The sequence below is a fragment of the Carya illinoinensis genome, chromosome 2, assembly GCF_018687715.1.
Source record: "Carya illinoinensis cultivar Pawnee chromosome 2, C.illinoinensisPawnee_v1, whole genome shotgun sequence".
Taxonomy (NCBI): Eukaryota; Viridiplantae; Streptophyta; class Magnoliopsida; order Fagales; family Juglandaceae; genus Carya; species Carya illinoinensis.
In genome coordinates this window covers 20,738,229-20,762,614 of record NC_056753.1, presented here as the reverse complement: position 1 = coordinate 20,762,614, position 24,386 = coordinate 20,738,229, and the positions used below count along the sequence as shown (strand labels likewise).

Sequence of the window (24,386 nt, the reverse complement as noted above, 5' to 3'; positions counted from 1 at the left end):
TTGCATTGACCTCATAACAACTTTAAATTGAGAAGGGTATATGGTTCTTAAAACTCCAATACCCAACTTACGTGGAAAATGAGGCCATAGTTCAATTCAAAATGATAAGGAAACAATCCACCCCCTTCGTAATAAACTCCTCTCCATTTTTGCCATGTTTAGATGTTGATCTGAATTAAGATGAATTAAATTCTTTATAATTAATAGTTAGTTGAGATGATAAAATAAATTTTGTAATGCTCACCTAAAATGTGATTAGATGTGTTTTGATATTAAGATGAGTTACGTATTTATGACAAATTAAAAAAAATTATAAGTCCCACATGTAAAGAGATGTTAAGTTGAAAATATTGTAGGTCACACATGTAAATAAGTTTTAAAAGCTACATTTGAATATTGAGCTGAGTTAAGATGAATTAAATTCTTTATAAATAATAATGAGTTGAAAGGGTGAAGTAAATTTTGTAAGATTCACCTAAGATAAATTTAAATGTATTTAGATGTTAAGATAAATTTAGAGATATTTATGGAAAGTTAAAAAATGTTGCAAGTCCCACATATAAAGAAGTGTTAAGTTGAAAAAGAATGTAGATCTCGCATGTAAAGAGATTTTGAGTTGAGATAAATTTAGTAATTTAAGAATTAAGTGTTTGGATGTTAGACTCAGCTTAAAATTAAACTGAACTGAGTCAATCTCAGTTGAGTCTAACAACCAAACGGGGAAAAGTTGAGATAAGTTCAAAGATTCGAAAGTTGAGTATTTGGATGTTAAACTCAATTTAAAATTAGACTAACCTGAGTTAATTTCAATTCAATCCAAGTTCCAAACAGGACCTAAATGAAATAAATAAGATCCTTGTGGGCAACATTGAACCCATCAGTTTAAGCTCTTCTTAAAATTAGTGATTTAAAATGTAGGGATTCTAAAATCAAATGAAACAGAAATATGATATGCAGTCTGCCACTGTGCACACTTTCCCATTACAAAATCATCTAATGGGTAGAATAATATGATTGAACAAAAAATTATAGCTTTAGCCCCAAAATAAGAATGCTTGCAGATGTGAAGTAAATTAGTAATTCACTACAACATGATTACTTGAGCACTGGAATCTCAATGCAGATTAAGTAATGGAAGACTTGCAAACTGGGCATGAAGTTTTTCTGCTCAGCCACGGATCAATGCACTGACAAAAGAAGAAAACAAACAGAAAGAGTCAGATGCTCGATAGGTTATTCAATAATAAAGTTTTGTTCTTCGAAAAAACAAAATTCTTACATCTTTGTGAAATTTGTGTAAGCAGGGGAGGTGGCGAATGGTTTCTCCAGTAGTTGGGACTTCAAGACAGATTGCACAAGCTTCTTCACTGGCGTCAGTCTGATGTTGAACATAAAACAGAACCGCATGATATAACAAATAAATCTCCTGAACTAACAAACCAGGCGTACAAAGACTAAAAAGAAAAGTGACCAGTCTAATTATTTACACACACCCACTTACCCGTACAGTAGACTGTGGCAGACAATTAATCTGATTGACAGATGCACCGCCGTGTTGGTGATTATCGTCATCAAGGGCCAACAACATTTCATAATCATTTCTGCAAGAAAACAAGAGGCTCAACATATGTTTGAAATTTAAGTTGATATATCCACCAGAACATAGAAATATACCATGGCCAATAAGAAACAGGACTAAAATAATAAATAAATAACTACAAGATTCATTGAAGATTAATCAAAGAGTTAACAGAAAGTGCAGATCGATTAACAGAGAATAAGATCTTACTCATTGAAATCACGCTGCACTTGTAAGATGCTATTAGCCGTACTCCCATCACTAAGGTGCCCAACTGCAGTCTCTAATGCTTCCAATATATCAAGTCTCTGTGTACGAAAGCAAAAAATTAGCATCCATTATAAAACACCCCGCAAACATTCATCGCATAATCAACAATCCATCGTCACGCTTAATACAAGTGAGTAGAAAGGTCTTCCTTTTCTTTTGAGGCAATGATTATAAATAAGAATCCAATTGACTTTGGCCAAAAATTAAGACTTCAAACAAAATCCATATCCACTCTATGGCCTCAAAATTATTGAATCTAGACCCTAAATGAGTCATAACTGGAAGTAGCAAAGACTAACATGAGCTGCATACGAAACCTTAAAAGAGTGTCAAAGAACCATGCACATGATACTATGATAGTGCCTTTTTATTTATCCAAATACCAGATGACAGATGTGGTTCGGATTGAATGTTTTTTGCCAAAAATCCAAATTGCGATTCACATGGGTCTGTAATTTTCATTCAGCGGACGTTCCATGGGGATCCATATTTAATGACTACCAAAGTTCCTACAATCAAAACTTGACAATTGCTTCAGGATTTTTATGTAATTACGCCTTTTTAACTTTTTTTTCCTTCAATAGATAAGACTGTATCTTAAGTTGGAATGTCTCAAACTTCTAATATAATCGTCTATATACAAATTGTTTCAAAAAATCATAATGATGAAAAAGTATATATGATAAAAACCAACCCATCATCCAAAACTTGAGTAGTTATGCATCCTCAATAAGCACATTAAAATTTAATTCACATGAAAGATGTATCCTCAACACTGCTTTGCCATTTAGGCATTTTTTTAACACACTGCTTTGCCATAATGCACAAGCTTTTATGCATATAAGCATGATACTTGCCAGATTAATTCAGGATTATTGTCTAACCCTTGATGGGATTAAACACACTTTTACTATCAACTTGCACAGAATGGCCACATATGGGTTCTCCACTCACACTTTCTTTTTCTAACAAAACACATACAGCTTCCTTTTACATTTTTCTTGTACAGCGCTATGCATTAATGATATAGTAATCTCCAAATACTTCTTTTTTCCATAAAATTTACGACCGTGGTATCTGAGAGTTGAAATGTGATACCAGCACGAGCATAAGGTGAGACACTAGTGCTCATCTTACCAGTTTGTGGGCAACCTTGTTTTATCCTAGCTTGTAAGCTCAAAGCTTTGAAGGACCTGAAGAAGTGGAATATGAAGGTCTTTGGGAATGTGGAGGTTCTCTTTGAGGAGTTGCAGCGTTTGGAGGGCAGGGAGGAGATTGGCGCTCTCATGGATAACAAGATTTCATTGAAAACTCTTATTGCTTCTGAACTAAGAAAATGTTTTCGATGGAGGAGATTTCTCGGAGGCAGAAAGCTCAGGCTCTTAGGCTCAAGGAAGGGAAAAAGTGCACCAGTTATTTCCATTGGGTGGCCAATTCCCATCAGAGGAAGAATGCCATTGAGATGCTTCATGTGGACGGTCAGGTTCTAACGGATCATGTTGAGATCAAGGATCACATCACCCACTTCTATGAAAAACTCTTTATTGAGCAATATAATTGGAGGCCTAGACTTGATGGCTTAGCCTAGCCTTCAAGTCAATTGACCCTTTGAGTGCCAATTGGTTGGAAAGACCATTTGAGATGGAAGAGGTTCAACAAGTGTTAAGAGGGTTGGCTAAAGGCAAGCTCTGGGCCCCGATGGTTTCTCTATGGCATTTTTTTAGGCTTGTAGGGACAGACATTGTTGGCGAGGATACCATGAAGGTTTTTCATGAGTTTCATAATTATGGGAAGTCTGAGAAAAACCTTAACAAGACTTTTATTGCTCTTATCCCTACATAAGGTTGGGGCTTTGGATGTGCAGGATTATCACCCCCATTAGTCTAGTGAATGGGGTGTATAAATTTATAACCAAAGTACCAGCCAATCAAATGAGCACAACTATGGAGAAAATTATCTTGAAGCCTCAGGATGGTTTTGTCAAAGTTAGACAAAATTTTAGATTTGGTTCTCATTGCTAATGAATGCTTGGAGAGTAGAATCAAAGATGGAGCGCCGGTTTAATCATGCAAATTAGACATGGAGGAGGCCTATGATCATGTTAATTGGGAATTTTTGTATTGCTTACCTAGGAGATGTAGTTTTGGGGAGAAATGGAGTACTTGGATTAAGCATTGTGTATCCATAGTTTGTTTCTCTATTTTGGTAAATGGCTTTCCAACAGGTTTCCTCAACCATTCAAGGAGATTGAGACAAGGGGACCCATCATCCCTCTTCATTTTTGGTATCATTATGGGTGCACTTAGGCACATGCTAGATGTTGCAGTTGGTGGCGGTTTTATTTCAAGTTTTTCGGTGGGAAGCGCTAATTTTGGTGTTGTCAATATTTCTCATTTTCTTTTAGCAGATAACATCTTGTTCTTTGGCAACGCAAATCTTGGTCATATCCAATCTTTGAGGGCCCTCTTGCTTTGCTTTGAAGTAGTCTTTGGACTGAAAGTGAACCTTATGAACTCCAAAATGGTTCCGGTGGATGTAGTGAGAAATATATATATATTTTTTTTTATAGGTAGATGTAGTGAGAAATATTAGTAGCCTGGAAAACATTTTGGACTACAAGGTTGCTTCCTTAGAGCAGTGGTATCGGACTCGCTATACTCTAGTCTTGACCAAAATATGAAGAGTTTTCTAATAAAATCGCTGTATTGGCCTAGGCAAATAACTGAAGTTCAGACTTTGAGCTACAGTAGTTGTAAAAGTTTTTCCATCTTTGACGAGCAATTGTTCATAGTCATTTGAATTACTTCATTATTACATAACTGACTCCTAGTTTCCCTCATGAATCTCTTTCTCCCAACACCCCCTTTCTCTTCCTCTCCTTTTCTCCCTTCCCTCTACTCCGAACGCCCCTTCCATTTTTTTCTTTCCATTTTCTCTTTCCCTTTCTCTTTTTCTCCCTTTTTCTCTTCCCTCTAGATTGGCCCAACCCTCCCTCTCTCCCCTTCTCTCCATTTTTCCTTTTTTTTCCCAGTTACATTACTGCTTTCCTCCTCCGAAGGTTGTTGGGTTCAGACTTGTACTTTCTGCCCTAGACTGGCTCTCCAAGTTGGTCTATTTTGATTTCTATTGTGTGGCAAGGGTCAAATTCCTACATTGGCTTGTGGATTCAATTTGTATTTGTATTGGCTGATTTTTTTAAACTCATTTGATCAGTGGTGCTTTCGAAAGTTGGCAAGTATTATTTGATCTATGGATTCGATCTGTGGTCCTTTCTGTATTTATAAATTTCGAAGTTTGCTTCCTAATTGAATTTGAATGGATTATTTCTAGTTGCTAGGATTATTAGGTTGGCTATGCTAAAATGAAGCTGGCGTGTAGTTTGAGTTGAGTTTATTTTGAGTGAATTAAAATTGGGTTTTTTGTAGTCTATTTAGTTTAATGCATATTTTGGCTAACGAGAAGACTTTGAGCAAACTGTGGGTGACATTTAGTTGCAAAAAACAAAGATCTAATTTTTTTTTATTAAGTTCTGGAAATTAGAATACAGGGATGATATTTATGAGGAAGTTCATCAAAATTGATAATTCATTGGATTGGTTTAACTTGGGAATGCCGATGATTGCTATGTTGGTTGAAAAATGTAGTAATTGGGGCTGTCAGGATTTTTCTGCATAGTGCAGGCATTTATCAGAAGATATTAATTGGTCTTATAGATGTTAAGTTCATATTTGAGTTTGAGTTTGGACTGCATAGTGCAGGATTATTCTCAGTTCGAGTTTGGTACAGGAAAATGTGCAATGCAGTAATTGGGGCTGTGAGGATTTTTCTGCATAGTGCAGGCTTTTATAAGAAGAGTATAGGAGCATAGTGCAGGCTTTTATCAGAAGAGCAAAGCTTGTGATGTTTTTCATCATTGACATAGAAATAAAGGAGACTAGAGGATAAGTTATAAAATTATTCAACTAAATTTTTTTTTATAAAGGTTCTATTTATTAAATAATAACTCAAGGTCTGCTGAATTAATAACATGGAGTATTTGTGATGCATGCAGGTTTACATATGGACATAGAGAGAATTGAAGGGGAAGCAATTGATTCAATTACAGAGAGAGATCGACATAGAGAATTAGTGATTAACATCAAAGAAAATTTAGGAGACTTGGAGCAAACCTTGGTTTGAAATTGTTGTATCTACAGGCCTCAAACTGAATGAAGAGTTGGTTTGGACTTTATGGTATTAAAAAAAAAAATTAAAAAAATTATTATTAAAATATATAATATTATATTATTATTTTGACTTTATGATAGCTAGTCCAATGTGGATCACTATCTCTATTAGTTTGGACTTTAGCCAAAAGCTCTAATTTTAGTCAAAATTTAGACTTGACAATGGCTAGGCCATTGCCAATGCTCTTACCAGTGAAATATCTTGCTCTTCCTTTGGTGGCTGCTTTTAAGGCAAAGGTGATTTGGGATGGAGTGATTGAGAAGATAGAAAGAAAACTGGCTAGTTACAAAAAGCTATACTTGTCTAAGGGGCAGAATTACTTAAATCAAAAGCACACTCTCTAACCTCCCAACATATATCCTATCTTTGTTTTTCCCTCATCTGCAGGTGTGGCCAATCATATTAAGAGGGGGTTGGGATAAGGTATGCACCCCGATTTCTAGTTGTGGGTTGGGGGTCTGTAAGTTGACGATGTTTAATAGGACCCTCCTTCAGAAGTGGTTGTGGTGATATCATCAAGAGAGGGAGGCTTTATGGAGGGTGGTTATTGACACTAAGTATGCAAGTGATAGAGGGGGATGGTGTTCAAATGAAGTTAGGGGTGCGTACGAGGTAGGGCTGTGGAAAAATATTACAAGCGGATGGTGGGGCTTTTCTACATAATGCAGATTTGAGGTTGGTGAGGGTTCAAGAGTGTACTTTTGGCACGATACTCGGTGTAGAGATGGGGCCCTCAAGACCACAATCCCTACTCTCTATCGGATTGCTCAAGATAAGGAAAGCTTTGGTGGCAGAGATGAAAGATAGCTCTAGTGGCTCACTTAGAGGAATGTTTATTTTTTTAGATCGGCTCAAGATTGGGAGTTAGGTGCCTTCTCTGAATTTTTCAACTTGTTGTATGCTTTGAATATGGTAATGTGGAGGCGGATAAGATGGTTTGGTTTCAAACCAGAAACAGGAGATTCACAGTTCAGTCTTTCTACAAGGTTCTGACGGCTCATAACCACAACCCTTTTCCTTGTAAGTGCATTTGAAGATGTTACGTGGCTCCCAAGGTAGCTTTCCTTGACTGGACTGCTTCCCTTGAGAAAATCCTTACCATCGATAATCTGAGGAAGCATAGGCTTATTGTTATTGATTGGTTTTATATATGTAAGAAAAATGGTGAAATGATGGATCATTTATTATTACACAGTGAGGTGGCCAGGATATTGTGGGATGATATTTTTAACAGGACCGGATTGGCATGGGTAATGCCAAGTAGGTTGGTGGATCTTCTGGCCTGTCGAAGGGTAGTTCTTCAAGGTGAACCCCAAATTTCCACTCTGGAAAATGATTCCTTTATGTCTAATGTGGTGCCTTTGCATGAGCACAAATTGTCAATGCTTTGAAGATTGAGAACATTCCTCGGATGAGTGCAAGAGATTTTTCTTTAACACCTTGTATTTATGGGCTTCGGTCATTGTCCTCAACCAGGCTAGTTTCTATGACTTTTTTTTATTGGTAAGAAAATTTTATTAAGACAAGTAAATAGGCATAGCCCAAGTACACAGGAAGTAAACAGACTAGTTTCTATGACTTTCTTGTATCATTTCTAGGTCTTAATTTGTAATTAGGTGTTCTCATTATATATACCTCCTTTGCACTTAGGCTACGCCTATTTTTCCTTTCAAAAAATAGATTATACCTATCCAAAAACAATGAAACCAGAAACACATCTGATCTTCCTAATCCCTATAACCTATAACAAGACATACCTGAGGTAGCATTAGAATATAACTTGACTACCATCAGATATGTCTAATACATCTAGCCATCAAAACTATCAAGGTGTCTCAATTTATATCCCATCATCAAATGACACAGTTAAGAAAAAGAAAAAGGGTGGGGGGAAGAAAAATAACGGGTAGAGAGAGAGAGAGAGAGAGATACCATGTCTAAATCCATGTCCAAAGGAAACTGTAGATTCCTTCCATTTGATGACAATGCAGGAGAATGTCTGGAAAAGCGATTCCTCAACCGTGCTATTCTACTAGAGGTAGGAACTCTCACCTGGGCTCCCATTGACTGTGCTATTCGTCGAGATGTAGGAGCTCGAGCCTGGGTTCCTCTCCTAGTTAAAGGGTTTTGAGAAAACCGAGACAGAGGTTGTCTATGTGCATGTGATGCCAATGAGCCTCTCTGACAAATATGCAACCCAAATGAGCTGTTAGTGAAATCTAGCAGAATAGTCCAACAAAGAATAAGTTACCCCAAGTAACTAACAGAAAACAAATACTACATATGCAGGGAAAATTGATGTCCAACTTGCCAGTAAGAAACTTCCTTTATGATTTAACATTCTAATTCGTAACATCAACTTAGTGAAAATTTAAAAAAATATCAGCCACCATAATGATACGATCGTGCTTTCTGAGTGAAAGCTAGTGGCAGGCATTAGCAAAACAAAGCGAGCATTCAGCAGAGTCAGGCCTTGTAGGCTTGTAACAACCCAGTTCCACATTGGGAAAAGGAATGTCTTATAGAGTGTATAAGTTAGAAAGGTAGTGGTGAGTGCTTGTCTCACATTGGCTACTTACTATGTAAAACTGGTCTTTATTAATGATTATAGGGAAGCTTTGACTAAACGAGTTCTTCTAGGGTCATATCACAAATGTGGCCAATGCTATCCTCGGTCAGTACAAATGACAAACACTCCAACTCATAAAATTTGTCCATCAAATTTGCTAATTCTTAGGTTTCTAAGTTTTATCTTATGATGTCTCTTTCTATGATGAAACAAACATACATATAAAACATAAAAGTCCTATACAAATCTAAAACAGGCTGGGAATACTCCTAGAAAGTCATAAACCCGGGATGAGTACAGAAAATCATCTACCCATATACTTGGGCTCTTGTCTACTCTTTCAATTAATAAAAATTTGTTTACCAATGAAAAAAAAAAAAAAAAAAAAAAGATTTCATATTGCCTGGAAGGGAGAAGTTCTTGTCCTTTCTAACCTTCTGTAGTCCTTTGGGTATGCATCATGCTTAAGGATTAGCTTGAGCTTGGCATTTAATATAAACTAAACAGATCAATCTCAAATATTCAAATTTGGCCTAGCTCACCTCAATTGCTGCCGTCAGGATTAAAGACTTTAAACATTACAAAAATTATCACGATCATTTGTTAAATACCACTCAGACTATATAGAGGTCTCTATATATTAAATGGCCAAGGTATGAGCGTGGCATAATTTTACAACCAATGCTTAATGACAACTGGCTTATACTTTCCTATTAGTACTTATGTCTGCAATGCCATATTTTCAATAACATGAATTTGATGCTGCTTTCCATATTATTAACATCAGCAAAAAGGAGGCTCACTCACAAGATGTGATTCATTGTGACTTCCACCAGAAGCGCCATCAAAAACATCTTCCTGCTGCAGGACCCATGCTAAGTTTTCATCAATCTACAAAAACATCATGAAACACTTACAAGGATCACTACTTGCAAAAAAAAAAAAAAACCATTAAAACATCCATACAAAGAAACCTACCTCACCGCCTCCAACAACAGGCACCTCCTGATATAGTTGTTCTTGGAGTTCCCGGGCCAATAATTCATCTGCTTCTAATTGTCTTGCCCTAGCATCCGAGTCATCGTTATCCACACAATCCAAACCACGGGAGATGGGTTGAGTCATTTCAGGTGATAATTCATCAACTTCAATTACTTGATGCAAACTGCCCTGAGGTTGACGATTACGATCTCTGATTGATCTTGAATTCAATGATTCCCAAGATGAACCAAGAAACACAATATCCGAATCATTAGAAACTGATGTAGAGCATTCACCAGGATTCCTTGAAGTCAATTTATGTTTCTTTTGCCTTCTAATAAGTGTATTTGCAGCACGATGTGGTCCAGCAATGCGGTCAGCCTCGGAGACAATCTTAGAAGTTGTTTCAGCTGCATCATGATCTTTTGCAAAATCAAATTGAGCCCTATGGTTTATTCCACTACCAACATCTCTTCTCTCCACTCTGTTTTCATGTTGTTGAGTGACAAAACTTTCAACACCAGAAAGACACCCAGCTCTCTCAGACAAGGGATGACCAGTTTTCTTTGATCGATTCCGTGTGCTTCTCCAGCCAAGTAGTTCTTCAGAGCATCCAAATGGGTCTCCACTGACATAACTATTTCCATCCACCTCTTCATTATTAATTACAGGGCTGCCCCAAAAACACAACACCTATAAGGCCTTAGAATGATATTACTTTAAAGAGATGAGACACCTAAGTTGATCCAACAATTGCCGGCAACAGAAATTACAAAACAAGGTTGAACTTTTAACATTATCATATTTTCAAATGTAGCTCCCTCAGGTGCTGTCTAAAACTTCTGCCAGAGTTAAAGACTTGGTCTATACCAGATCTTTCACAAATGTTAGCCCAAAGAAATCGAAACTAAATGATTGTCCAACTATTGGCACAATAAGAATGAAAAATATGTCCAAAAAATAAGGGCTAAATTGTTCGATACAAGTACATAACACTAATCCCTAACTTTCTGAGAATCCACATCCTTCAAATCATTCTTTAAATTATATTAGAAAGTTCAAAAACTAATACAGGAGTTGCAATTATGCTGACTGTATATTCATGAAGTCTAAAGGTAGGAAGCATATGATACTTGGATTTGCAAGCTAAAGGATCAGAGAAAAGCGAGCATCCTCATGTTTATAAGAGAGAACTAGCCACAATTCTCAGAGAGAGAACAAAAGAAAGCAATGAATTTATTTTGTAGTTAAGAACAAACCTCCAAAATGATGATGAATTAAAGACAGATGAACAGATATGATCTTTGGTATTTAAAATTTAAGTGAAACTGATCAATAAGAAGCTAGTTGAAAAGGACAATAGGAGAATGAATGACAATATCAGAATAAAAAGAAGCATGCATAAAGTCAAGTCCTCAAGTGAATTCTACAAAAAGATATAGATTTTCTTTTATAAGTAAACGATTATATTGATATGAATAGGCATAGCCCAAGTACACAAGATGGCATACAAAAGGTCACACCTACTTAGAGAGAAGTAATAAAAACAAGAAAATCATGAAAATCGAGGCCACGACAATCTATAGCTGTGGCCCAAAGAAAAAGAGTGCTAACAAAAAATAATCTAAGTTCTTCTACTAAGCGCTCCTTGTCTCCAAATGTCAGGTCATGTCGCTCCTTCCATAGACACCACATGATACAAATCAGGACCATTTTCCACACCACTGAGATTTTTAGGAAGCCTCATAGATTTATCCAGCTGGCCATGAGCTCTGTCACTGTGGCAGGCATAACCCAAGCTAACTCCTTTCTATTAACACTTCATTCCATAAAATTCCAGCCACCTCACAATGCAACAGTAAATGATCCACATTTTCACCATTTTTCATACACATACAACAACAATATACTATGATCACCTTACGTCTCCATAGATTACTTGTCATCAAGATCTTACCTAATGCTACTGTCCATACAAAAAATGCTGCTTCAGGAGACGCCTTGTTTCTCCATATCCTTCTCCAAGGGAATTGCATATTCTGTGGTTGTGTTAGCAACCTATAGAAAGAATAGACTGAGAATTTACCTTTACATGTGGGTCTCCACCACATCTTATCTGCTCCTTGGGTTCTCTGCCTCATGGTGTATAGAAGAGCAAAGAACTCCTAAGCTGCCAACTTCCCAATCTTGGGCGGCTCTAGTGAAATTCCCGTTCCATTGGACTAGTTCCCCAAATGACTCCATGCAATTAGCCACCGAGGCATCTTTCTTGCCTACAATCCTAAAAACTGATGGGAATAAATCCTTTAGGGCTTGATCTCCACACCATTGGTCAGCCCAGAATTTTATTCTAGATCCATCACCCAACACCAATCTAGTATGCCAATTAAAGATCCCCCACCCTCTTCGAATGTGCTTCCAACTCCCCACTCCATAAACCCCATGGACCTCCCTAGTGCCCCCCCCCCCCCCCCCCCCCCCAATCCTCCAAAAAAAAAAAAAAAAAAAGCTTTCATATTTGCAATCAATCACTGACTTCCATGGGGCTTTCGATTCCATATTATATCTCCACAACCATTTCCCAAGCAAGGCTTGATTGAAAATCCTCAAGTTTCTAATACCCAACCCACCCGAGGAGACTGGACAACATACCTTATCCCACTTGACTAGATGATACTTGAATTCTTCTCCTATCTCACTCCAAAGAAAATCACGATATAGCTTCTCAATACGGTTTACCACACTTGCTGGAATTGGAAATAAAAATAAAAAATATATTGGTAGATTAGAAAGCATACTTTTGATAAGGGTGATCCTACCACCTTTTGAGAGATATGATTTCTTCTGACCTGCCAATCTGCATTCAATCTTCTCCACCACTGTATCCCAAATCAATATAAATCTTGCAGCTGCCCCCAAAGGAAGACCAACTTAATTCATGGGAAGAGAGGAAACCTTACATCCAAGGATACTAGCCAACTAAGAGATGTTAGGAACATTACCCACTGGCACCAATTCTAATTTATCAAAGTTCACTTTTAACCCAAACACCGCTTTAAAACAAAGTAATAATGCCCTCAGTGTTCTAATTTGGTTTTGTTCTACCTCACAAAAAATCAGTGTATCATTTGCAAACAATAAGTGAGATAGGTTAATGGTGCCCCTATTAGGATTATCCACCTAGAATCCTCGATAAAGCCACTATTCACCAAGGCTAGAATCATTTACTAAGTGCCTCCATGACAAGAACAAATTGGAATGGAGACAAAGGATCTCCTTGTCTTAGATCTCGAGAGCTATTAAAGAAACCATGTGGGCAGCCATTCACCAATACGGAAAACCTCACCATTGAAATACAGCATCTAATCCACGAGCACCATTTCTCCCCAAAGCCGCACCTCCCAAGCACATAGAGTAAGAACTCCCAATTCATATGATCATACACCTTCTCCATATCTAACTTGCATAAAATTCCCAGCTGGCCAGATTTTAGCCTACTGTCTAGGCATTCATTAGCAATGAGGACTGAATTCAGAATTTGCCTATCTTTAACAAAAGCATTTTGGGGTTTTGTAATGATCCTCCCCAAAACCGCTCCTAAGCAATTAGCAAGCACCTTAGAAATAATCTTATATCTTTCATTCACAAGCCTAATGGGCTAGTAATACTTCACCTCATAGACCGCAATCTTCTTAGAAATGAGTGCAATAAATGTGGCGTTGAGGCTTTTCTCAAATTTCCAGACTGAAAAGAATTCTTGGAACACTTTCATTAAATCCACCCTCACCACATCCCAACAAGTTTGAAAAAATCCGATGGAAAAGCTCTCGAGGCCAGCTGCTTTACCTCTAGTTCCTCAAAAGGCCGCTCCAGCCACGAAACTTATGGATGAATGGACTCAAAGGTTAGTCCATCGAGTTTTGGCCGCCATCCCACCTATTCAGAAAGTAAGTGTTCAAAAAATCCCACAATATGCTCCCTAATTATAGGAGCCTCCATACAGTCCACTCCGTCTATTTTTAGCATCTCAACGGTGTTAGTTCTCCTATGGGAGCTGGCCACTCCATGAAGAACTCTGTGCTGCAATCCCCTTCTTTCAACCATACAGCTCTTGATTTTTGACATCAAAAGATCTCCTTCAGTAACACGACCCTTTCTAATTCTATCTTTAGCTCAACCTTCCGAGATGCTCCCTCCATAGAAAGAGCCCCTCCCATCTTGAGTCCTTTCTACCTCCTGAAGCTCTTCTAGCATGGACTTTTACAGTCTCCTACATCACCAAACGATTGAGTGTTCCATAACTTTAAATCATTTTTTAAAGCTTTCAACTTACTAGCAAAACTGAAGCTAGAAGTGCCATCAATCTTAAAAGAATCCCACCATTGCCTAACCCTTTATACAAAACCTTCAGTGTTCAGCCACATGTTTTCGAACATAAAATTCCGATGCCCTCCCTGAACACCTCCACAATCTAGTAATAATGGAAAATGATCCGAGCATTAGATAAGGCATCCTCTTTTGATAAAGCTCCGGATAGTGAGTTTCCCACTCTAGTGATATTAAAAATCTCTCCAATCTAGATCATGTATGATTATTGGACATACAGCGACCAGCAACCAATCTGGACAAGCGACCAGCAACCACTTGCTAATCTTATCTTTAGTTACTAATAAAAAGCCATAAGATTTTATCAGTAACTAAAAATCTGAAAGGGTCACTGGTTGCCGACAACACTCTGGCTTCGAGAAGGGTGCAGCTCCTGCCCTCGGTAGGGTTGCACAGCCACGACAAGACAACAGCCCCAGATGGGTTGGCTCGAAATGAAGCCCTTGCTTGTCCTTGAGCCACCGACGAGACACAGAAAGGGTCGCCTGTTGCTAGAGACTTACAGGTTAGTAATAACAACCAGCCTACGGCCACGAAATGGGTGTACAAACACTAAGAGGGGACGACTTCAGATGGGTTGGCTCGGATCGAAGCTTCTGTCTGTCCTCAAGATAACAATAGCTCTTCAACATTCTGAATGCCCCCAGTCATCTGCTTATGAATTCGCTAAAGTTATGGGGTCAGTTTCAACCGCCGACGAGGGTCCTTCTAGGATATTGTGTACTTTGGAAAAAGCAGATGAGTCTCCTTCAAAAGATGAGATTCTTTCGGATGATGGGTCTGAACTGCAGTTGGTTTGCAAGGAGTTCGGGGCTAGTGCTTCTTTAAACAAATTAGATGATTATGAGGACGAGCCTAGTCCTATGTGTTATTTGCCTTCAGCGCCTTTATGGGCTAGATTACAATCAGACTGGGTTCTTCAGAAGGTAGATGAAATTCGCAATTGTGTCGATCAATATTTTAAATATTGTACCGTACCGGCCATTACGGCCAGTATATGCCGTACCGGCCACTGGTCCGGTACAGGTATTTTACCTGTTTCGTACCAGTCCAAATACCGGCTGTACCGGCCTACGTACCGGCCGGTATTTCGGCCTTTACTCTTTTTTTTTCATTTCTTCAAACTACAAGTTCATTTTTTACCCCCAATTCAGACCAGGCTATTTATAATTTATATATATATGTATTTATGTATAATTTATTCATATATAGACTTATTTTGGAATATAATTTATATATATTTATATATATATATATAATTTATTCATATATCGATTATCTCAAAACGGTACACGAAACGATACCAGTACGAAAATATTTCATTCCAGTACCTTGACCGGTACAGCATCCAGCACGATATTCAAAACATTGGTCTGGATCTCTTGTGTAGGCTTTGAGGATCAGTTTAAGGCCCTTCGTATTGCCATTGAAGCAAGACAGCCCCTTCTAGGTAGATCTGCCTCTAAAAAAGAAAGGGAGCTTAAGAGACTTTCTTGTTCAATTAATTACAATACAAGGGAAGAAAGTGCCATTAGGTGGAAGCATAATGACATGGGTGAATCCTAGTGCTACATGAAGCCTAAAATTCTTTCATGGAATGTTTGGGGGCTGAACGACCCGAGTAAACGCCTTCAGATGAAGAATATGATTCGGAATTGGAAGGTTGATGTAATTTGTTTGCAAGAGACTAAGTTGAAGTTTGTGGACAGAACTATAATAAGAAGCTTGCGGGGTTCCTCTTACATGGGATGGGCCTCTCTTGCTTCCGAGGGTGCCTTAGGAGGTATTATAGTGATGTGGGATAAGAGAGAAGTTAATTTGGTGGAAGAGTATGTCGGCGAATTTTTGGTGGCTTGTTCTTTCACAAACGTTGAAGATGGTTTCGGGTGGAGTTTTGCTAGATTATATGGGCCTAATATCGATAATAATAGAAGGCTCCTTTGGGATGAGATTGCTGGCTTGAGTAGTTGGTGGGATGGCCTGTGGTGTATTGGAGGGGACTTTAACATCACCCGGTTTCTAAGTTAAAGGTCGAGGGACTCTAGTCTTGGCTAGGCCATGGCTGACTTCTCAACTCTAAATTTGAGCTAGATTTGGTTGATCTACCTCTGGCAGGGGTAGACTTCACTTGGTCTGATGGGAGGGCTTGGTCTAGGTTGAATAGATTTATTGTCTCTCCTTCTTAGGAAACACATTTTCTTAACCTTGCCAAAAACGCCTTCCTAGGCTATGTTTTGACCATTTCCCCTTCTTATTGGATTGTGGGGGCCTTCATGAGGGGCGGAGATACTTTAAATTCAAAAACATGTAACTGAAAGTAGATGGGTTCACGCACTAAGGTTAGATCGTGGTAGTCCTCGTACCAATTTTCAAGCACTCCTAGCTTTGTTTTAGCTGGGAAAATTAAAGCCCTGAAAAATTATTTGAAAAAATGGAACATGGAAGTCTTCAGAAACACTAATGACCAGCAGAATATACTTTTTCAGGAGTTGCAGTGTTTTGATGAAAAAGAGGTTGATGGTGCTCTCTTGGTTGAAAATAAGGCAAGGAAAATGGTTGTCGTGACTGAGCTGGAAAAGTTCACCCTTATGGAAGAGATCTCTTGAAGACAAAAATATCAGGCTCTTTGGTTGAAAGAAGGGGACAAAAGCACAAAATTTTTTCACCAAGTAGCTAACTCCCACCAAAGGAAAAATTCCATTGAGGTTCTTCATTCAGAAGGTAGGGTTCTTACAGACAATGCTGAAATTAAGGATCACATTGTTCACTTTTACGAAAAGCTTCTCACGGAACAATACCCTTGAAGGCCTAATGTGATACCCCATATGATAAGAATAAGGGTAGGTGGTATATGGGATCCCACATTGCTTGGGAATGAGAAGTTCTTGCTCTTTATAAGGTTCCAATGAGTCTCCAATTCTATCATTGACTAGTCCTTTTGGAGTATAGGTCATGTTGTTTGAGCCTTCTATTGGGGCGTTGCAAATGGTATTAGAACTTATCTCAACTAGAAATATGGGACTTGAGCCATGCCACCTACAAAGGATAGATCTGACGAGAACATTGGGAATTTAAGGGGGGGAGATTGTGATGCTCCATATGATAAGGATAAGAATATGGATAAGTGATGTATGGGATCCCACATTTCTTAGGAAGAAGAAGTTTTTGCTCTTTATAAGGTTTCAATGGGGCTCCAATTATATCATTGACTAGTACTTTTGGAGTCTAAGTCATGTGGTTTGAGCCTTCCATTGGGGCGTTACACCTTAAGGTTGACGGGCTGGTTTTTTATTCAATTGATCAGTCAAGTGCAACTTAGTTGGAGAGATCGTTTGAAGAAGATGAGGTGCTTAGTGCGTTAAGAGAAATGGATAAAGACAAAGTGTTGGGTCCATATGGCTTCTCAATGGCTTTCTTTCAGGCTTGCTGGGATATTGTTAGGAAGGACATCATGAAGGTTTTTCTCGAATTTCACTCACTAATGAAATTTGAGAAAATTCTTAACACTACATTCATTGCCCTTATTCCAAAACGGGCAAGGTCGATGGAGGTAAAAGACTTCTGTCCCATAAGTCTCGTAAGTGGGGTATACAAGATCATTTCTAAAGTCCTAGCTAATTAGTTGAGTGAAGTCATGGGAAGATCTCGAAATCCCAAAATGCCTTTGTCAAGGGTAGACAAATCCTTGACTCGGTCCTAATTGTGAATGAATGCTTGGAAAGTAAAGTCAGAGTCGGTACCCTAGGTTTTCTTTGTAAATTGGATATGAAGAAGGCTTTTGATCACATTAATTGGGATTTTCTAGTGTATATTCTTGGTAGATATGGTTTTGGAGAGAGATGGTGCTAGTGGATGAAACATTGCATCACAATCGTCAGATTCTCAATTCTGGTCAATGGCACTCCCGAAGATTTCTTTAATAGTTATTGGGGCTTGAAACAAGAAGACCCTTTGTCCCCTTTCTTGTTTGCACTAGTAATGGATGTCTTGAGTAGAATGGTGAAGACAGTGAAGGGTAGGGGCTTTATCTCGGGTTTTTCGGTGGGCAGTTCCTCAAATGGTTGCTTGAATGTCTCCCATCTCCTCTTTGCTGATTCTTTGTAAACCGGACCCCAACCAGATTTGTTCCTTTAAGGGCTCTATTGCTTTGTTTTGAAGCTGTCTCCAACCTTAAGGTGAATTTTTCAAAATCTGGAATGGTTCCTATTGGCTTAGTTCATAACTTAGGCAAATTGGCTGCTATCTTGGGTTGCAAGGTGTCATCCTTGCCTATGAAGTACCTCGGCCTTCCCTTGGGGGTTCCTTATAAATCCACGGCGATGTTTGATGGGATTGTTGAAAAGATTGAATGCAGATTGGCGGGTTGAAAGAGGTTTTATTTGTCCAAAGGCAGCAAAATTACTTTAATCAAGAGCACGTTATCTAACCTCCCAATGTACCTTTTATCTTTATTTCCTTGCCCATACGGGTGGCAAATAGATTGGAGAAGATTGTTTGTGATTTCTTGTGGTGGGGAGATCTTGAGGATGTGAAAAAATTACATTCGATTAAACGGGATAAGATCTATACCCCTTTATCTTGAGGAGGCCTGGGGGTTAGAAAGTTGAGAACCTTCAATAATGCACTATTAGGGAAATGGCCCTGGCGATACCATCGGGAGGGGAATGCCTTATAAAGCTATTAAGGAAAGTTGATGACAGGTTGCTTTAGACTCATTTAGGGAACAAGAAATTCTCGATCAAATCCTTTTATAAAGCTATGTCGACCCATTCTTCCATCGACTTCCCATGGAAGAGCATATGGAAGAGTAATGTTCCTCTCAAAATTACTTTCTTTGGCTGGCTGGCTGGCCTCCCATGGGAAAATGTTGACAATTGACAAGCTGAAAAAGCTTGGTCCTTTTATAATAGATTAGTGTTTTATGTGTAAAAGAGATGGTGAATCGGTGGATCTTCTTCTTCACTGTGATGTGGCTAAGGCTTTATGGGATGAAATCTTTACTAGGCTTGGTATCACATGGGTAATGCCAAGGAGGGTGGTAGATCTATTGTCATGTTGGGGAGGTATCCGGGGCAATTGCCAAATCATGGCTTTTTGGAAGATGGTGCCTCTATACTTAATGTGGTGCATTTGGAATGAGAGGAATAGCCACTGTTTTGATAATAGGGAACGTTCATTGGGAGGGTTTAGTGACTTTTTCTTTCATACATTGTTACTTTGGGATTCAGCTATTGTATTGAATGGGACTAGTTTTAATGACTTATATGCTGTTTTTCACAACGCTTAGCTTGTAATCAGGTTCATCTCTTGTATACTTTCTGTGTATTTGGGCTTTGCCTAATTATGTGGATTAATAAAATTATTCTTCTTACTTATTAAAAAAAAAAAGAATATAAGAAATTTTAAAAAAAAAAAAAAAAAAACTCTAGTCAAGCCAAGCCAAGCTCAATTAAGCACTCGACAGCTCAATTCGAGATCGAGCTGGATTTTCTACAATCAAACCAAGCTCAATAGAGCTCGACTTCTATACAAACCAAGCTTGAGCCAGATTTTTTAGATATTCAAGCTAAGCTTGAACAGCCTCAACTCACCCGAGCTTGGAATGAATATAGCCCTAGTTATGAGGTAGTATTTGGGCATATAATTCCTTGAAAGAAAAATTTGGCATTGAATTCCTCAAGTAGATCTTCTATTTGTTTATCTGATTTTCCTTCATCTCTCTTTTTCTTCATAATTGTTGTGGAGATTTCACTTATAATAATATTTTATTGTTGGGTGAAGGGTGGAGATGGGGGGTTTTCCTTGTACAAGTCCCATTTATATCAACTTCACTTTCTCAAGGCCTTTGTTCTTTAGCGCACGCGCAAACACAAAGAGAGCTATTAGGGTTCAAGGTGGACTAGAAATCACTTAGGGCAGATGAGATTCTTCAGACTGCTCAAGCAATACAAGGTTGTTGCCAAACCAGATTTACACTCAATAAAATGATAGAGCCACTGGTAAATCATGTTCTGTGTCAGTTTTTTAACTTTTTGCCCATCTTTAAGCTAAAACAAAAATTAGTACACGGGAGCATGGCTAATACCAAACGAAATAAGATGGAAAAAAATATAAAACAACTACTGTTAACATTGTCAACTTCAGGGCAGGTTCTCAGCAGAAAAATAACCAAGAAGCAGGAAAGATGCAACAAGCATTAAGATCTAGTTGTATCGAACAACCAGATTTAGTATCAGATCTGTAAAATCACTACAATGGACTTCAATAAAAACAAACAACCTAGAAAAAAGAACAAAGGCTTCATGAGAAAAACAACCGATTCTGCTGCGGGAAGGATCAGAAAGGTAAGAAAAAATATCGACATAAGTACCATTTGATATTAAGGATACTAATGAATTCCTTGGAATTCATCATCCATATAACAGAATTCCTTGTTATTTATGAATGCGGAACTGAAAAGTTTGGTCCTAAATAGCAAGAATGTAACTATCATTTTGCAACATCTATGTAGGAACAAGCACTGCAAACAAACAAATTACCTGCCAGTTGTACAAAAAATATTGGCACCTTGCTCCTTTGATGCAGAAGGATGAATACTAACACCTTTTCCTTTCACTCTATCACCACTATTGTCTTCTGAAACTATGTCCCTTATATTTTTCAGACAAGCCGGACTTTTGGAAACCATTGCCCCCAAATGACTCTGTTCACCAGTGGAGCTGGTACTTTGCCGTTCAGCTAATTGTTTTGCCCTTGTTGCTATATTAAGTGGAGAGATACAACCATTTCGAACCAACCTTTTTTGCCCACTGAATCTTGGAAGGGTAAGGGAACTATCAGGCACGGGCATTTGTTTTCCAGTTTCATGTTGAGAATCAGCAGACATATTAGCTCCTTTTCCAAGAGCCAAATCCAAACCAGGAACTTTAAATGTATCATCCTCTAATTTTTCCTTCCCTTTATAGGCATTGCTAGATGCCTTAGAAGAACCTGGAATGAAACTCAAAGTGTCTTCTTGGCAGCTAGATGATTTAGAAGGAAGCGTAAAGCGTGTGCCTTTCTCTTTATCCATATTTTCAGCTCCAATAGAGTGTCTGGTCTTATGACTATAGCTTTCGTCTTTTGCTGGTCTCCTAAGTATGCAAGCATTCCGGGGAGCATATGGGTTCTCTGATGGGGAATGAACAATAGAGTTGTTGGATCCCTTAGGTTCATCATTTCTGATACTTTTCCGGGAACGAATAACCAATTTTCCATTTTGGCCTTTACCATTGAACAGCCTATTTCTGCCTTTCAGTCCATTCATGCATTTTTCATCCACAAAATCTGGAGTCCTTAAATCAACAGCCGATGATACATTTCTTTCTAGCTCCATACAATTTTTACCAAAACTACGACGGGCAGCTAACCTATCAGGCGTGTCAGGGACATCAACTACCTGATCAATGTCCATATCCTCCATGTTCTGCATCAATTTAAAAGGAAAAAAAAAAATCCAGACAACCAAGTTAAATCAATAAATTCCATAGCCACTACAACTAACAAGAAACTTTTACCCATTTTTTTATATGTAAGAAACTTTCACACATAAGATAGATTTCTTAAGAGCACTGCATAGAATGAAAGCATCAAAAGAACTACGGACTACCCAAAAAATCAGTTAATAGTGCATGCAGTATTACAAAGTCAACATGATATAAATCGAGATAAAGGTATAATTGGCCACTGTATCCCATAGAACCAACATGTTGAACCAAAAGCTACAAATAAAAGAAGCCAAACATATGCATATAGGCATGTCAGCATACTGACATCAACTATGTAGAAAGAACATGGCTCAGATTTTAGGAAATTAAATAACTTCAAAAGTACAGGACATCCAAAATATTAAGTATCCAAGATATTAATCGACCATAGGGATATATTTCAATGGAGAAAAAAACTAACAGTTTATGTGTATTGAGAAAGAAGGAAAGGATGGGTAACCTTTCTGCACAGAAAGTAATAATCCTGCAAAAAATACAATATGAAGATCTCCTTCGACCATGATACTTAAACAAAAGCAGTGCAACAGTTGCAGCATACTTATTTGAAAAGCCTTACACCAAACACTCCAATAAATTTAAAAGCAAAATCATTTTTTTTTATTTAATTAAAAGGATAATACTATCTTGTTAAGAAAAAATTAGCATCAACATGGCATGGATTGCATTTTAAAACACTAAAAGAGCTACTTGATTGGACTTTCCACATCTGATGTATCATGAGTTCATCTTGGATTCATAATCTCAAGCCCTATCAACAAAGGATTCGCTGTCCGATTTGTTCAAACCATGCACCGTTCTAAGCTATGAAAGCCATTAGCAAATATAAAGCACGGTAATAGAATCATGAGCCAATGTTCTGAAGTGGGCTAAAATTAGGCAAGCTTCATTGCCCTCTGACATTTTCACCTTATGATTATACACAGAACATCATTTTACCCATCAAAAAATTTACATAACGAACATCTGGAATAAGCTTTCACAAACACGAATTCATTTAAGCCTCAACATCACCGTCGGTAAAAGAGAGAATACTATGAAAAAATTATTTTTTTTAATGCAACCCCCCATAAAAAAAAAATAAAAAATAAACCAGAAAATGATATTAACCATATGAAATGTTTCATATAAAAATTGTATAAAACTCGTAATTAACATTAAAATAGGGCATGAGATTAAAAATTAAAATTAAAATGTCTAAATGCAAGTATATCTACCCCACAAATATAAAATATCAAACAATATTAATTAATTAATTAACTAAATAGTATCAAAACAATATGATCGATTCAAGAATAATAAATTAATTTTTTTAATTAATAATATCGTAACAAAACAACATGACTGATTCAATGAAAATTTTCAAAACAAAAAAAAAAATAATAATAATAAAGGAAAATTTAACATAGAAGAGAATCAGGAGGAAGTAAACCGACCTCAAAAATAAAATGCGATTTTTAACCCAGAGAACCAGAGAGAGAGAGGAAGGGTACCTGATCTTGTTGCAGGTTCAAATCCAAGAGAGAGAGAAGACCTGAAGTTGAATTTAAATTCGAGGAATCCAAGGAAGATGACCATGCCATAGACTCATCATGTCTCATCTCATTCTCCTTCCCCCTGTCTTACAGCCTTAGGCCCGTTGTTTCGTTTCCAGGTGCGGCGAAGGGTCGGGTCCCTAAAGAACAGGCCGGGTCGAGTTAGCCCAAGCCAACCATCCAACCCTCTTTTATCTTCTTCGACCCAAAAACTTCAAAAAATAAAAAATAAAAACCCTAAAATCTGATGCAGTATCTGTTTGGGTTTCTCTCTCTCTCTCTCTTTTTTAAAGCAGTGTTTGGGTTTTAAGTATCTGAATGTATACGTCCGTAATCCTTACATTTTATTTATTATTATTTTATTATCTTTTTTTTCTTTTTACTATTTAAATCTGAATTAAAAATTTTAGAATATAACCTTCTTATATAATCTAAAAAATATATAAATTCAATTAACCAATGTAATCATGTAAATTAATTAAATTTATTTTTAATTAAATTACATTAGTTGATTAAATTTATTTTCTTCTCAATTATGCAAAAAAGTCCTGTTCTAATATTTTTAATCCAAATTTAAAGAGCGGAAAGAAAAAAAAAAAATACAATTTAGTAAAGCAACAATAAGAAAAGTGTAAGGTTTATCATTGCCCATGTGCATATATGGATTTTTATTTTATAGCCCATGTGGTGCATTTTTATTTGTAGTGAAGTGGCTTATAAACCACGTTCTCGTTTGTTTTCTATATGAATTGAGATAAAAATTAGAAATGAAATAAAATCTTATTAAAATATATTTTTTTAATATTATTTTTATTTTAAAATACGAAAAAATTAAATTATTTATTTTATTTTGTGTAAAAATTTTAAAAAATTATAATAATTATTAATACCTATGCTTCTATTCCCTTCACCGATTCATCGAAGAGCCTATTGGTGTCTGGAGCAAATATGTAACTGAAGGTATGCTTCTAGACCAACTGCTTGTTAGCAAAATCAAATTAGTGCGTATAACCATGCAATTTTGTGTTCTGTATATGGATTGCATTACGTGTGCTGCATGCATTTTCCTTAATAAATATGAGGTTTTTCTTTATGCAATTAATTAAAAAGGTAAATAGTTGTTTCTAGTTTTAGTTATTTTTCTCACATAGTACTTTTTATCATCATGGACAATGGACAGTGTTAGTTGTTTTAAGATTTCTTTCATTGCCTTTATTGTTTTGTCAATACTTTTATTCTTGAAAATATTTTAGTAAAATAGTTTTAAAAAATAAAATAAAGGGTACACCTCGGAT

General features: G+C 37.3%; 1 protein-coding gene across 2 annotated transcripts; it reads right to left on the bottom strand.

Annotated features, from left to right (window-relative positions):
- Positions 1-877: 877 nt before the first annotated feature.
- On the bottom strand, positions 878-23,367 carry LOC122300294. 2 transcript variants are annotated; one of them, XM_043110826.1, is made up of 10 exons: positions 23,050-23,367; positions 21,960-22,022; positions 20,552-21,477; positions 9,624-10,299; positions 9,453-9,536; positions 8,009-8,257; positions 1,790-1,887; positions 1,502-1,601; positions 1,280-1,378; positions 878-1,187 (listed from the first exon to the last, which is right to left on the bottom strand). In XM_043110826.1, the coding sequence occupies exons 3-10, from the start codon at positions 21,472-21,474 to the stop codon at positions 1,125-1,127; spliced, it is 2,292 nt and encodes a 763-aa protein (XP_042966760.1). In that variant the 5' UTR covers positions 21,475-21,477; positions 21,960-22,022; positions 23,050-23,367; the 3' UTR covers positions 878-1,124. The 2 variants fall into 2 exon arrangements, with proteins under 2 accessions (XP_042966760.1, XP_042966759.1); XM_043110825.1 differs by lacking the exon at positions 21,960-22,022 and having other exon boundaries at positions 23,050-23,366.
- Positions 23,368-24,386: the final 1,019 nt, after the last annotated feature.

Excerpts from the sequence above, each read along its gene's own strand:
- LOC122300294 (XM_043110825.1), bottom strand. The coding sequence starts at position 23,157 with ATGAGACATGATGAGTCTATGGCATGGTCATCTTCCTTGGATTCCTCG. Across the intron at positions 21,478-23,049 it reads TGAACCTGCAACAAGATCAG|AACATGGAGGATATGGACAT; the intron begins GTACCCTTCCTC and ends AAATTGATGCAG. Across the intron at positions 1,379-1,501 it reads TGCCACAGTCTACTGTACGG|ACTGACGCCAGTGAAGAAGC; the intron begins GTAAGTGGGTGT and ends GTTCAACATCAG.